We start from the raw sequence: 14,225 nt of genomic DNA, 5'->3' as shown, positions 1-14,225 counted from the left end.
AGAGGAACTTAGCCTCCAAGGTTATATTTTCTCAATGACACTGAGAATGGAAACAGTAAAAGATGCCTAAACATTTTTCTATATTTTATTCTAGAAGATAAACTCAAGGAAATTCAGTCAAAACATTTGTGAATGTTTTTTAATGATTTTATATCAAAGACTCTATAGGGCAGACTAAACAAGACCACTGAATTGACATACTGGTATCTCTAAATTTTATGACATGTATAAGACTTTATGAATCTGTTAGAGATGAACTATGAAATTTAATTCTTTTATATTTATATTTGACAGGATCCTTTTAAAATCCTGACCTCAGGATACATAGTCTGTCTTTTGTACCACTTACATTCAATACACCGGAGCTCAGGATTAAGAGCTTTCTCTACTGTGTGCTTGTAAGGAGCGCCTAGCAGGAAGATCACCTCTAACTGCAAGAAAAAGATTAATTTTCTTGGAAGTCACAACGTACACCATTTTAAAGAAACAGGTGGTACAGTCAGGCTGAAGATTTTCAAGATTTCTTTCAGTCTATCATCTTACTAAGAAAAATACAATAGATGTATTATACAGATATATATTATATATGTATATATAATTCCAGGATTTCTTCCCATTCCAAAAGAAACCAACAGAGGCAAAAATTTCTATTAAAATTATTATTCATCTATAGAGTAGGATTTTAAAATAAAGTTAATAAATTGCCACACACACACACACCCCACATCCATGGTTTTTAATTTAACAATAAAATGTTCATGGAAAACTATAGATCCTATTGAAAAGTTTGGCACTCTTTCCCTTGATTTTAGGAGCACTTACCGTCTGTATGAATCATTTGGCATGAGTATCTTTCATGTATGTATTTCTTGACATACTGGAAAGTAGGTGACGCAAAGAAACCCACTGTGGTGTTAAGCCCATACCTTGGCATAACCTGATATAGTAATCATTGACATACACACTTGCAGGAAGAAGCCTAATGAAACACACTTAAAATCTTTATTCATTGATTTACAAAGTGTACAATATTTACACTTAGGCATTAATCCCATACTAACATGGATGTTGAAGAAAGTCTAAAAATAAATATGTAGAACATAGGTTAATATACACATCATGGCTCTTTGCATTTTAAGCCATCACCAATGGTGAGGTTTAATGGGAAGTTTAAAGTGACAACAGTCACATGGGTAATTAGTCCTGGACCTTCTATAGGAATGGTCCCTCCTTGGCTTCTTGAGGTTGGGGGTGGCGAGCAAATCCATATTCTTTCAAGAGAATTAAAAAGACACTTTGAAAGGCATTATGGATGTGTGCAGCACATGTGTACAATGGCTGCCACCTCTCCCCAAGCGAGGACGGTCTGTACCCTTGAGAACCCAATCCCTGAAAACCAGCCAGGGAGGCTCTCATGTGGTCAGTCCCTTGTCTCTTGTTCAGATTGCATGCAGACTTGGCAAATGTCAGCAGAGTGTGACCATGCACAAAAACAGTACTTGTAGACATGTACAACATCAAATTCTCATTGTCTTATAGCATCTTTAGATGCAATGTCAACTATCTCCTCTCTTTACCAGAGGATAAATAAGGAAGCTATAACTTTATTCCCCAAAGAAAAAGTGGCAAGGGGACACATGCAAATGTCATCCTGAGAAGCAGGATATGTTCTACATGATAAGATGGGGAAATTCCCATGAAGTCAGGCCTAGAGGTTTTCCTAGCTGAGAAATTCCATTCCCCCTCCCCTAGTTTATTTTTTCAAACATGTCACATCCCACATAAACAAAATCTGAAGGAAAAGGCTTCATTTATCAAACTTCTTTGAGCCTTGGGACCTTCATTTGTACACATCAATACGTTCTGTTCTTACAGAATTGATGTACGGTTATATGGCCTAACTATGTAAAGTGCTTAGCAAAGTGCCGGGCACATGAGAGGTGCTTATTACAGGTCTTTCTCTCCTGCTCTCCCATCCACAGTTATAAGCAAAAAATTGATAAGCCTGCCAAACTCTTCAGTAAGGCTGTGTGATGAAACTTCAATGAGTTGCATCAGAATTTCTGCCGTTGGTTCAGATTTGGTCCCTGAGCAGGGGTCTCAAGTTGAGCTAAAGTTCCCTGTGCAGGGCAGATATATTTTTAACATCATTGACCTCTTCAAGACATAGCTCTGCCAAGTTCCCTGTGGACACACCCCACAGCCCTGCAAAGACAGTCACACCTGTGATGGCCTCCACCTGAATATGTCTTGGGCAACATTTCTGGGGAGACAATGAGTCAAACCCTTGAGGCAAATGCACAACTCCTGTTCATAGCACAGTAACTTTTCAGCATCAGTATGAGGATCGCGGCTCTCTTCCCATGGTCAGGAATGATGGCAATCCCTACCGCTGTTGAAAGCAAACATTCTAACTGATATTTTGTTCAGAAAAACAAAAAAGAAAGAATTGTCTTTGAAATATAGTTTTCAGTTTATACCATAAAAAAATAAATGTCATTTAAAGAATTTACATGGGAGAAGAAAACAAACACACTTGATTTTGGTTAAAAAAAAAAAATACGTGAAGGACAATGAAAGCCTTTTCTTCTTCAAAAACAGTAGCAGAGAAAAACAAAACCTACTCCTTAGGCCACCATACGACTTACAATCCATCTTTTTCTCACCCTAGCACATGCGTGTTCTTATCTTATTGATCTACTGAGAAGTTAACCCTGAACTTTCTCTTTAACGTCACCGTGGTTGTGGAAGGAGACAGCTTTGTGCCAGTAAATACTGCGGAAAGAGAAATAATTTTGCTTAGCTATTGCTGAGCCTTCCAGATGAGCCAGGACCAACCTCCAGAGAGCTTCCTTTTATTCGGACGTCCTCTCTCTGACTACATCACCTCCATCTCACTAGAATGCAACTCCTGGAGAAAATAATCCAGCTGGTGCAGCTGGAATCCAGGAACTCAGGAAGCATAATTAGCAACCGAGTCAAGGCCAATCTGCCCAGTTGCAAGAAGGAAACCGTCGTCCTGTGTATGCTAATTTTATCAAATTGGGGGAACTCTTTCTCTTTCCACTCCTACAAATACAACAAACTTTTATAATTGCCTTTTGTTAAACCTTCTACAAAGAGCAGAAGGAACACGTTTCCCAATGTTAAGATAAGGAGACTGGAGAAATTAAATTGAGCAAAGTTCTTTCAACTCTTTTGGGGGACTCCATCGGAATCTCAAAGAAACTATTCCATTTATTTCAGATTTAATGTTTTAAACTTCTAAAGCTGTAGGTGCAGGTGTGATTGCAATTAAGCCAATGGTTCTTTACCCTTTTCCTGAAAAGAATGAATACCTCCTGCATCCACAGCTTATTCCTCAGAGGGTCCAGGACCTCCTGCAGCTCACGCATGGATTCTGAAGCAAGAGCCCCAGACATCAATAAACGCAGAACTCTTTCTTGGAGGGAACTCCCAGGTTTGTGGTATAGAAATCAGGGTCTGAATCTATTGAGAGGACAGGCTGACTGATGGGGCTATGGTTAGGCTGGAAGTGACAGCATGGAAGCAATGCTTGTTCTTCATGGTTAATGGTAATTAATGGCTGGCTGCCATGACGTCTGGCTGTGATGACGTCTGGGGGTTGCACAGTGTCACTACTGCCAAGCCAATGACTTCATGCATGGCTATGGGCCACAGGGAAACCCACAGAGCTCATCTACATTTGGTAGAGAGGGAGGGTTGTTATAAGGTGAGTCCCAGCCACACCCACAAGCAGGACACGATCACTGACACACAGTGTGGGTGCCCATTCGTCTGGTTTATAGGTGACGTGGTGGCAAATGTGGCATCCGTTTCATTTCGAGGGAGCGGTAGATTACAGATATTTCCTTCACAGCAGGAGGTGCAGATCTGAAAGGAAGAAAGAACACAAAGGGTGAGGAGAAACAGGCCTGCTTCACAAGGAGGCAGGACACTGGATGGAACAGTCTCCCTCTTGGCAGATGAGAACAGTCTGCTCTAGAAAAGAAATGCCTGCCGTCTGACACTCACCAAGACAAGAGTAATATCCCATCTAGAAGCAACATGCTCAAAATGGAAAGGTCCAGCTCAAATCTCAGGGCACCTCACCTGTGGCTGCTAGGTTTCCCAGTCCTCTGAGATACCAGTGATTCTACCTCTGATATAGGAGCTGTGAAACTTGCTTCTTTCTTCAAAGAGGCTCTTCCCCATAGCAGGAAGTCACTGTTAAGAGGGTAAAACTTGCCCTTTGAGATTTTCCACAGTGAGGGTGACGTGGCAATGCCTTGGGTCTTGTGACCCTGAATGCTCACCTTCCTTAGAACGGCGGCTATGGTTAACTCCACTCTCCTGCCTAGGAAACATCTGAATGGTTTTCATTTATTCTTTGAAAGGGCTTTGCTTTCTACTGTTTTACTCTTGAGCCGTGTAACAGAAGTGAACCCAGTGGTTTATTGACGGAAGTTATTTTGGGCCATGTGGCTACACGCTGTATTGACCAGCAGCCTCAAAACCAGCTGGGGCTTGTTAGAAATGCAGAATCTCACACCTTACCCAGCACTTGGGGAACGAGAATCTGAATTTTTAACAAGATCGCCGATGAATCGGATTTCATAAGGTGGTTATTATCCAATCCAGTTACTAGGCAGGACAGATTTGAACCTTTAGCCACAGTCAACGTGAGTCCCTAAATAGCATAACACTGAGTTGAGACCCGAGGGGTCAAAAGTGAGTTTGACTTTCTCTGAGACAGCTTTGGATTGTCAGTGCTTCTCTTGGTTTAAAAAAAAAAAAACAAAACCACACACTAAAGCTTGAGAGCCGAGCCCAGCTGCTGGAAGGGTTAGCTAACAACCTTGATTTGGCCTTTCTTCAAAGTCGTAACAAGTAGGCAGGTGACATTTTAAATTTTAATTCTTAGTGAACTTGAGAAGTTGCTTAAAAATTGTTTCTGCAGCTTAAAAAATTGAAGCAGCCCCCGGGGGACACTGCTATTCCAGGGTAGTGAGAGAGGGAGTTTCACCCAACCCTAGGAGGTAGCCTGACAGGTGGGCAGATGTCACATAAAGGCCAAAGCGCGACAAGACCGTCCAGTCAGTGCTGACCCACTGCTGGAAGAGCAGGACCGCAGAGATACACAATGCTGGCGACTCTATATTCTCCCTCCTAGATGTCCCCGAAGCTTATTTTACATAGGATGCTCTGTGTACACAGGCGCCAGCTAAAGTTTAAGGGGGACAAATCCACAAGGCAATGGCTTTCGTGTCACCTATTGTGTGACTCCGGGGCCAGTGGAGAACTTCCCCAACTTGGGACCCCAATAATGACGTGCACCCTCTCTCTGCAGAAAGCTATCAGAATATACTGCTGCCTGCTTCCTTGGGTGGATGACCTGGAGTGTCTGCCATGCTCTACCAAGATGTGTAGGACTGGTCCCTGACCCTCTCCTTTCAGGGCTCTCCTGAGTGAAGAGAGGCTCATGGTAATCTCCAGCATCTTCTTTGCCCCTGCTTAGACACTCCATCTGCGTGGCCTTTGCTCTGCTATACACTGGTATTCTGCTAGAGCGCACAGGAAACCAGGCACATTCCCAAGGTGGTGGAAAGACAGTGAGGCAGCGTAAGCGGTTTGCACATGAATATTGAAGAATCCCATGAGGGCATCATCCATCGAGAGCTACTTTTCTCCCAGACCTTGTAGCCTTCATGCTCTGAGTCTCGGCAGCCTGTGGATAAGCATTCCTCCAGCGGGACACAGCGTTTGGTGACAGAGATGCTGTTTCCCGTGACTTCCATCGTGTGCTGAGTGTAGCAGTATCTGGTGTCTGTCAAGAAAAAAAAATAAACCCTTAACTGAGATGGGAAACGCAAGCCTGGCCCGACTGAAAAGAACAACAGCAGGCTGTTCTCCTGGATGCCCCTGAAATTAAGTTTACACCAATGTCCTAAATACAAACACCAGACCATGTTGTCAGGGACCAAATCATCAAAAGGCTCAGACACCAATAAAGACGGTTCCTAACCCGGGAAAGTTATCAAAATAACTTGCTTCCTGCTCTCAGACGAATGCCCCCTAGAGTCTGCCATGCTCCGCCAAGGTGATTCCCAGGAAGGTAGGCAGCACACGGGGTGGAAACAACTCCCATGCTAAGATCCACTTCCCCAGAGCAGAGCGGTGGTTTTCTGCAGAACACTGGTGTGGTCTCTCCGCCCACCATAATCCCCCAAACCAGGACAGAACGGCATGACTCTGCCTTTCCACACACTTTGCCATTGATCTTATTTCTATCTTTAGGAGGGTGAGTGCTTCACAGGATGGCTGTGTCCGGTCGTGAGGGCCATAGGGATTATTTTCAAACAGATCTGGAAGAGTGAGAAAAAGAAAAGTTGCCAGTGTGTAACAACAGGCTTTCAGAAGATGGACGATTATAGCCGGTGTGCGTGCGTGACGTTATTCTCCTATAACATCAGAAGGATTAGAAATGGATCCATTTTGTTTGGTAAAGGTGGTTCTCGACAAAAGAACAAACTTGACCGCGATAACAGCCAGATCTAGAATGTTCAGAGACCGACCAACACGGGGTACCTCCTTTCCCCTATTCTGATTCCCATGCCTCTCTGGTAGATGATGTCCACGATGGGAGTCTGTAATCCTTCTTATCTTGAGGAGAAAGCTTAAGTTTTCTTCCAGAATTCCAGAGAGAATTTCAGAAGTAAGAAAAATGGCATTGCCAGTGTAATTATTTACAGCCTGAAGGTAGCACACCGCGAAGTGCCCCAGTGCCACCTCCCAATCCCAAGAGAATGAATAACCCTTGGGAAGTGTCACGGAGCTGTTTTTCATCCATATCTTGCCTCTAACTCTGCAGGCTTTATACATTTGGGGTACTTAGTTGCTAATATGGAATTATGATCTTCTACGATGTTATTTATTAAGCAATAAAAATCCCCCCATCAGATGCTGTCATGATTTTGGCATCTTCTAGCCAAAGAGCCAATGTTCAAAGAAGAAAGATATTACATCCCAAGAATGAGCTAATACAGACCCTATTGAAACATCTGGAAAAAAAAATGCAGATTTGGGGTGGGGGGTTAAATGTCTTCCTAGACATGCTCACCATACAGGAACGCAGAATCACCCTGGAGTCTGACCAAGGGCACCTCCTTTCCCAGGGTGACACTGCTGTGAATGTTTATTCCCTCTCTGGGGCGCTGTTCCCACAATGCACCCTGTCTGGAATTCTATTTCCTGGAGTCAGACTGAGGCAGTCTCCAGTCTGCTCAGGGTCCTGTGGAGTTCTTTGGGATTAGGCTAAGTGAGGTCATCTGGGGGTGAACACCTGGCAACCCACCACCCCCATTCTGTGCCCTCCATCCCTAAGCCCTAGCCTCTAATTTAAGGTGGAGGTGATTGACTATTGGATGAGGGGGAGGAAAGTTTCTCATCTGCCTGTTTGGCAGGCTTTAATAAACAAAGACCAGAGGCCGAAGAGCTTACTTTGGCCTCAGACGAAGGACATTTATGGCCGTGATAGGCACACCTTCCCCACTCCCACTCCCACTTCAAATGCTGTAAAAAGCAATAAAAGCAAGAATGTTCTTATCTCCTGTTTCTGCATCGCTCAGGCAATTTGAGCTTCTGCCAGAGGCTGAGGAGCTCGAAATGTAAATGTGCACAGTTAACATCACACCCAGATGGAATAAGTAAATCACTATAGACTTCAGGCTGGGGAAACTTGGTTTGTCCCTCAAGTAACGAATGATCTTGTCTGAAATGGGCCTTAAGATAACAACTGGTGAACTGGATACAACTACATTTTCTTCATATTTTTCTCGTTAATTTACCAGTGGGAAGTTTATTCCTCTAGACTCGAGTGGTTCCAGCAACTGGCTGAAATATCTTTTCTTTTCTTCCAGGAAAATGTACAAACCCTATACCCTCATCTGATAAGTTGATTTTGGCTATGCTGTGGTGAGGGGAGATCACTGAAAATCCTGGGAAAGAATTTTCTCTTAAACACCATCATGTGCAACCGATGAAACAAAGATATGTTGAGACCGGCTGTCACCTCTCACAGTAGAGACCTTACTTAACTCTAAACAACAGTTTCTCGGGGCATCCACTCCACTTCTTAACTTGCAAAGGCCTTAGGTGAGTCGGGAGTGAAGTGTTAACGTAGAAAAAGGGTCTGCAGTTAAATATGGTTGTGAAATGCTCAAATAAAGCTGATGCGGTTTCACTGGTGCACACATTTAGGAGCACCTTCGATAGGTACCTGGATCTGTGATCTCCAAGGGGGTGTGTGCTGCGGAGAGCAGATGGAATTTCCCAAGCAGAACCAGGTGAACCCTGTGTGGCTTATCACTGAGCTAGAGCACTGATCAAACCTGGGTTTTAGCCACAGAGCACAGCTCTCCATGCATTCTGAATAATCCTGGGGTTGGTAATGAGGTTATATGAGAATCAAGCCTGCTGATAACTTCACACTAAAAGGATTTCAAAGGCTTTTATCTAAGAGATAAAAGATGGATTTGAATTTCTACCAGGTTAGTTTCAGCCTCTAAAATCTCATATTCTGTGATTGCATGGTCTTCCCAGAGGTTGAGAAGCCAAACTCTTTAACTCACGGTAAAGTCAGAAATAGGAAAGACAACTTAATCAATAGCTGGAAAGCAAAAAGTATAATTTTTACCTCTCTCTCTCTCTCTCTCTCTCTCTCTCTCTCTCTCTCTCGCTCTCGCTCTCTCGCTCTCTCTCCCCCACCCCTACCCCCACCCTCTGCTTGTGCCTCTGTCTCTCTCTCCTTAGCCAAGTTTTGAAATTTAAAACCAGTTCACAGCTAAAATGAGCATTGACGAACCTACCATTATGGTTCCCAACAAAAGAAACTGCTTCAACAAACTATACATGAGATTACTTAAATTGGGGGGGGGGATGGATATCATTTGAAAGATAAGTGAATAAAATGATTAAAAATAATAAGAAGAAACTACCTACGCCTGTGTCAGAGGAGACTACTTCCCCACTGCCTGTGATTCACCGTGGCTGTGCTAGTGTGGGTTTTACATAAAGATGTATAATGTTTAAAGCACTGCTAGGAAAGGGTTCCTTGGATGCAAGAAGATGAATGGGAAGGAAAGCACTGTAGCAGCAACATTCCACATTATTCTGGGAATCAAGGAGCTAGTGGCCCGTCTGTACCCCGTAGCTTCTCAGCACTCAGTCTTCGTGGCTGCTCAGGAAGCCAATGTTCCCCTGAGGCTGGGGTGCGGGGGTCTCTGCAATTCCTACTCTGCTGCTTAATCACCTCTATGGGATTCAGACTCCAGAGACATCTCCTCTGTCTGTTTTCTCTTCCAAGGCTTGTTTTAACCAGATGGAGACACTCTCTACGGCTGTCCTTGAACTGCTTTTCTCCCGAGTGACCTCGTCAAATCTCAGATTCTACATCTTCAGTCTTCCTTCATCTCTCTTCCGGACACTGCCAATGCCAGGTCACCCTTCACGTGTCTGCAGTGAAAACCCTTCTTCCACCCAGTTATCACCACGTGTGTCAAACCCAGGAAGGGACCACCTGGGATGTGACACCTCTATGCTTCCAGAAAATGTGAACCAGAAATGCTCCGAATCTGAATCTCTGAACTCTCTGAAATGTCTCCATTATACATTTCCTATTGCAAGATTTCGTCACTTCCTGGTTTGGGTCTGAATAACATTCGAGAAAACTGACAGGCGTGTACAATTTGAATTCACTTTTGAGTAATGAATATTTATGTGCACTTAAAGAGCTTGGGGACACTGGCTTTATTGTTGTTATGAATGTACAGATGAACTTCCATAATCTACCCACATGCCTAAATACTCCAGCCATTACTAAAAATAATCTCACTAAAACTTGGCAGAAATGTACAACAAGGCCTCCCTTACACATCGAATGTTAGGCAATGTGGAACTGTTTCTATTGTCAAGACAGTGAGAGATGCTGGATGTGTGGATGTTTCTAGACAAGAAAGCCAAAACAGGAGCTGAAGAGGGCAGAGAATTGACAGGCGGCAAATGTCTGGGCCAGTGGCTCTCAACCTTCCTAATTCTCTTAAACCCTTAAAACAGTTGTGTTGTGCTGACCTCTGAACCATAAGATCATTTTCACTGCTACTTTATAATCGTAATTTTGCTACTATTATCAATCATAGGGTAAATATCTGTGTTTTCTGATGGTCTTCGGCCACACCCGTGAGAGGGTCCATTAACCCCCAAAGAGGTCACGACCAGCAGCTTGAGAACCGCTGATCTGGGCTATCCTTGGTGGCATAGCTGTTAAGCTCTCTGGATCCCTGAGGCCCAGTTCTCTCCCCTGCCCTCCAATCCTTTTTATCTTCTTCAGACTGAGCATTTTCTACAGTTCTGCTTTCAAATCATTGCTTCTTTCCTTCATTGCCTCAACTCTGTTGGGATAGCTGCTGAACATTTTTATTTCAAGTACAGTCATGGTTTGGTTTGGTTTGGGTTTTTTTTTTTTTTTCACATTCAGAAATTTTCATTTGGCTCCTCTCATATTTTCCATTTCTTTGCTACTTTTAGTATAATTATGATTACTGAAGCATTTTTTTTTTATTGGCACCGATTTAAACTTTTCTTCAGGCACTTCTCCATCTCTTTCTCAGTGTGGTATTCATTTTATAAGCGTTGGGATCTGTAGTGTCCCTCAAAGGCCCGTGTGCTACAGACTTGATCGCCAGCCTCTGGCATTACTAGGAGGCAGTGGAGGCTTTCAGAAGTGAATGAGGCCTTGTGAGGAAGTTAGGTCATCAAGGATGTCTATCTCTCCAACTGTCCCCACCTACAGTCACCACTGTCAGCTTGTCACTGTCAACAGCTTGCTCTATCACAGCTCATCACGTGCTGCGTAGCCGAAGGCCTAAACTCAACTATCATTCACCTCTCCAAAATGGTGAGCCACAGTGAACTTTCCTCTTTGAACAGTTTGTTAAGTCAGGCATGTGCTATGCTTTCTACTCAGTTTGAGAGCTCTCTGGTATGGTGAATGGTTTTTTATTTTTTTAACTGGACTCTGGACCTTTTCATATGATGCTATAACATTCTATATCATATGAAACCTCCTGGCTTGAGATTGCTAGGGCTGTCTGATAGTCCTCCACACCCAGATTTTACAGATGCTGTTCAGAGTATGACGTGGGGCTTATTGTCGATGGGCGGTGGGAGGCAAAGTTCGGACTCCCCACCGACATGGTTTTTACAGCAGATGGGGTGGAGACAGCTCACTGTTGGTGGACTCAGCGATTTAATATCCAGCACCATGCGCTCTGCTAACAATATCAGGAGACGGCATAACTACCCAGAGGACAAAGAATGAGGTCCCCATTCTTTGTCCTTCTCTACAACCATCCTAACAGGAAGGGCAGAGTACAGCCAGCCATGAACTAAAGGGTGGTCTCTCTGTTCCCTTTTGCTGGTGGAGGCGGAGTCACAACTTTGTCTGTGATGGTTGCTGAGAGTAATGGCTTTATATTAATGTTTCCTGCCCTTCTAGTCGCCCTTCCCAGGCGGTTGGCTGGAGGAAGGATGCTTTCGTTAGGGTTTATTGCGCTGGTGTTAGTCAGCTTAGTCTTAGTTCCATGTCGAGAAAGAATACTAGGACGTCACCACAGTACTACTGTTCTTGGGGTCCTGAAGGCCGTAGCTGGTTTGCACTGGACTCCACCTTCCTTCGTCTTTCAGAGTTTCTCTTTCCTTTTGGATGGTACCCAATGGTCAGGATTTTACTGGCACTGAGTAAGGGACACAGAAGACAGCATCAGTGGCATCTCCCCAGGAGTGAAAGTCTTTAGCACCTCTGGCATCAGGCTAGATAGTTCTGCTTAGGATAATGGTTTGTGCACTGCAGGATGGTCAGCCATCCATACGACCTCTTCAGACTGGATGCCCCCAAACATCTCCTGTGCTGGGTAGAATCCTGGTTCTGATCTACTGTTCTAGATTATGAAAAAGAACTTCCAAGCTTGTTGGTGCCTACATTCCTACAACATGTAACATAGCCTTGCACAACGTACAGGTCCTTAATTTATTACGAAGATCAATGTAGCTCTGGGAAGGACACATCTTCCATGTTCTTCTGCTTAGAGCTTAATCAAATTAAAACACTTTACTTTATATCTGTGAAACTTAGACATCTCTACCATGTCTATACTGTGAATGAGCTCATCTAATGTATTTACCATCTCGGGCTGAAGAGATGGCTTAGAGGTTAAGACCACTGACTGTTCTTCTAGAGGCCTGGCGTTCAATTCTCAGCAACCACATGGTGGCTCATAACCATCTGTGATGGGATCTGATTCCCTCTTCTGGGGTGTCTGAAGAGAGCAACAGTATACCTGCATATATAAATGGAGCACAGGAGATGTTTGGGGGCATCCAGTTAGATAAATAAATAAATAAATAATAAATAAATAAATAAATAAGATTTATTTAGCAGCTCAGTGAGAACTAAAATTTTCATATAGTGTAGCCACTTGGAAAAATTATTTGCTAAGATCTATTAAGAGTATACTCTATCAATATAAGTCATAGACTCACACATGCACTCGTTTTCTCTCTCTCTCTCTCTCTCTCTCTCTCTCTCACACACACACACACACACACACACAATGGCAAAAGGAAATGAATGTTCTAGCATACTATTTGTACAGCTGAAAACTGGAGACTATAAAAATGTCCACTGGCATCAAAATAAATAAATTAGGGCCTCTATCCACATAACAGGAAGAACAAATGGAAGAGATTTAGTAAGGTGAGTATATATCATATAACACTGAACAAAAGAAATCAGAAGAAAAACTGAGAGGTCAATACAAGACAAAGTTGATCTATATTATTGGAAATCGGGATGGTGGCAAATTAGTTTGTTAGGACTGCTATAAAAGCTACTAAAGAAATAGACTTCCACCAAGGTTTTCCTTAAGTTCTGGAGGCTACAATTTTGGAGTCCAGCTTTCTTCTGAGGCTGCTTTTCTTGGCTCACTGATGGCTTCTTCTTGCCGCCGATCTGCATCATCTTTCTGCAGTTCCTGTCTAGATTCCAATTTCCTCTCACAAGGACACCAGTCATAGGGGATCGGCATTCAGCCAATGATGTCACCTAATCTTAATTGCTGCTTTAAATACTCCATCTCAAAATAGTCACATTCCTAGGGTTGAGGGGTGAGACTTTCAATATGAGGGCGAGGGCATGTGCTTCATTCAATAACAGTGCCCCTTGTCTGTGAGGAAAGGACAGAGATAGGGACAAGGGAGGCTTCTGAGCTTCTGGAAATGGTTACTTCTTAAAGTGGATTCCACTTCCACCGTGTGTTCCATCTGTGAGACAGGTGACACTCCTTTCCTGTGAGCCTATCCTGTCATAAATCCAAGCTCGGTAACAGAAAAGCGCTCATGATGAAAGGAAAGCAACTCATGAGAGGATGTCTGCAGATGCGGCTGCTAGGGAGCCCCATTACTTAATGCTCGTTCTAACAGGAAGCGTAGAGCATCTGATGTCCAGCCATTGGGTCATCTTCTTGGCTCTTGGACTCCTACCAAAGGCTCTCCAGAGACTACCTGCCACTGTGGGTTTTGTCTGAGACGGCAATTAACAGTAAACAGGTGCTCATCAACCCCACGGAGTGGTCACTTGTGCCTCTCGGGCAAACTGCCAGACAGTCGCATCCCTGTTATTTTCAAAAAGCATCAACCATACTTTTTTTATAGGTATCTTTTATTTCTTGAGTTTTCCTAGAACTTCCCTTGAAGCCCTCATTCCCTTCCTCTGCCTCTCAAGTTCTGCGGTCACAGGCATCCTCCAGCAAGTTTGGCTCTATGATCCACACTTCCTCACGAGGAAGCTCTCCCTTCAAATGCTGACGTTCAGAAGGCATGAGCTCATTATGAGGTAGGGGTCAAAGCGCTGCCTGGGAAGGTATGTACCCGGCAGTGAGGACTAATGAGACTCCTGCAGCAGACTGGTTAAAAACAAAGGCAAGATGGCAAAAGCAGGAAACAGACGCTGCCCACCTGAGCTGGACACCTTTCTCACTGCTGGGACAAAATAACTCAGTCTAAGAAACTTTGAGGACTTCATTTTTGGCTCACGGCTTGAGAGAAGTTCCTCTACACGGCAGGGACAGCAAGGATGAGTTTGTGGCACTGGGAATGTGTAGGTAAGACTG

The 14,225-nt window shown here is 43.7% G+C and overlaps 1 protein-coding gene across 2 annotated transcripts in view; it reads right to left on the bottom strand.

Annotated features, from left to right (window-relative positions):
* Positions 1-983: 983 nt before the first annotated feature.
* Positions 984-14,225, bottom strand: part of Lypd6 (LY6/PLAUR domain containing 6) — a 134,174-nt gene continuing 120,932 nt past the window's right edge. For both annotated transcript variants that reach the window (XM_021194138.2, XM_029535772.1), the window contains exons 4-5: positions 5,697-5,827; positions 984-3,894 (exon numbers count right to left, since the gene is read on the bottom strand). In XM_021194138.2, the coding sequence (XP_021049797.1) occupies positions 3,727-3,894; positions 5,697-5,827 (299 nt within the window). In that variant the 3' untranslated portion in view covers positions 984-3,726. The remainder of the gene's footprint in view (positions 3,895-5,696; positions 5,828-14,225) is intronic.

The sequence above is a fragment of the Mus pahari genome, chromosome 3, assembly GCF_900095145.1.
Source record: "Mus pahari chromosome 3, PAHARI_EIJ_v1.1, whole genome shotgun sequence".
NCBI lineage: Eukaryota > Metazoa > Chordata > Mammalia > Rodentia > Muridae > Mus > Mus pahari.
The sequence above is the reverse complement of the archived record's forward strand: the minus strand, read 5'-3'. Positions and strand labels throughout refer to the sequence as shown.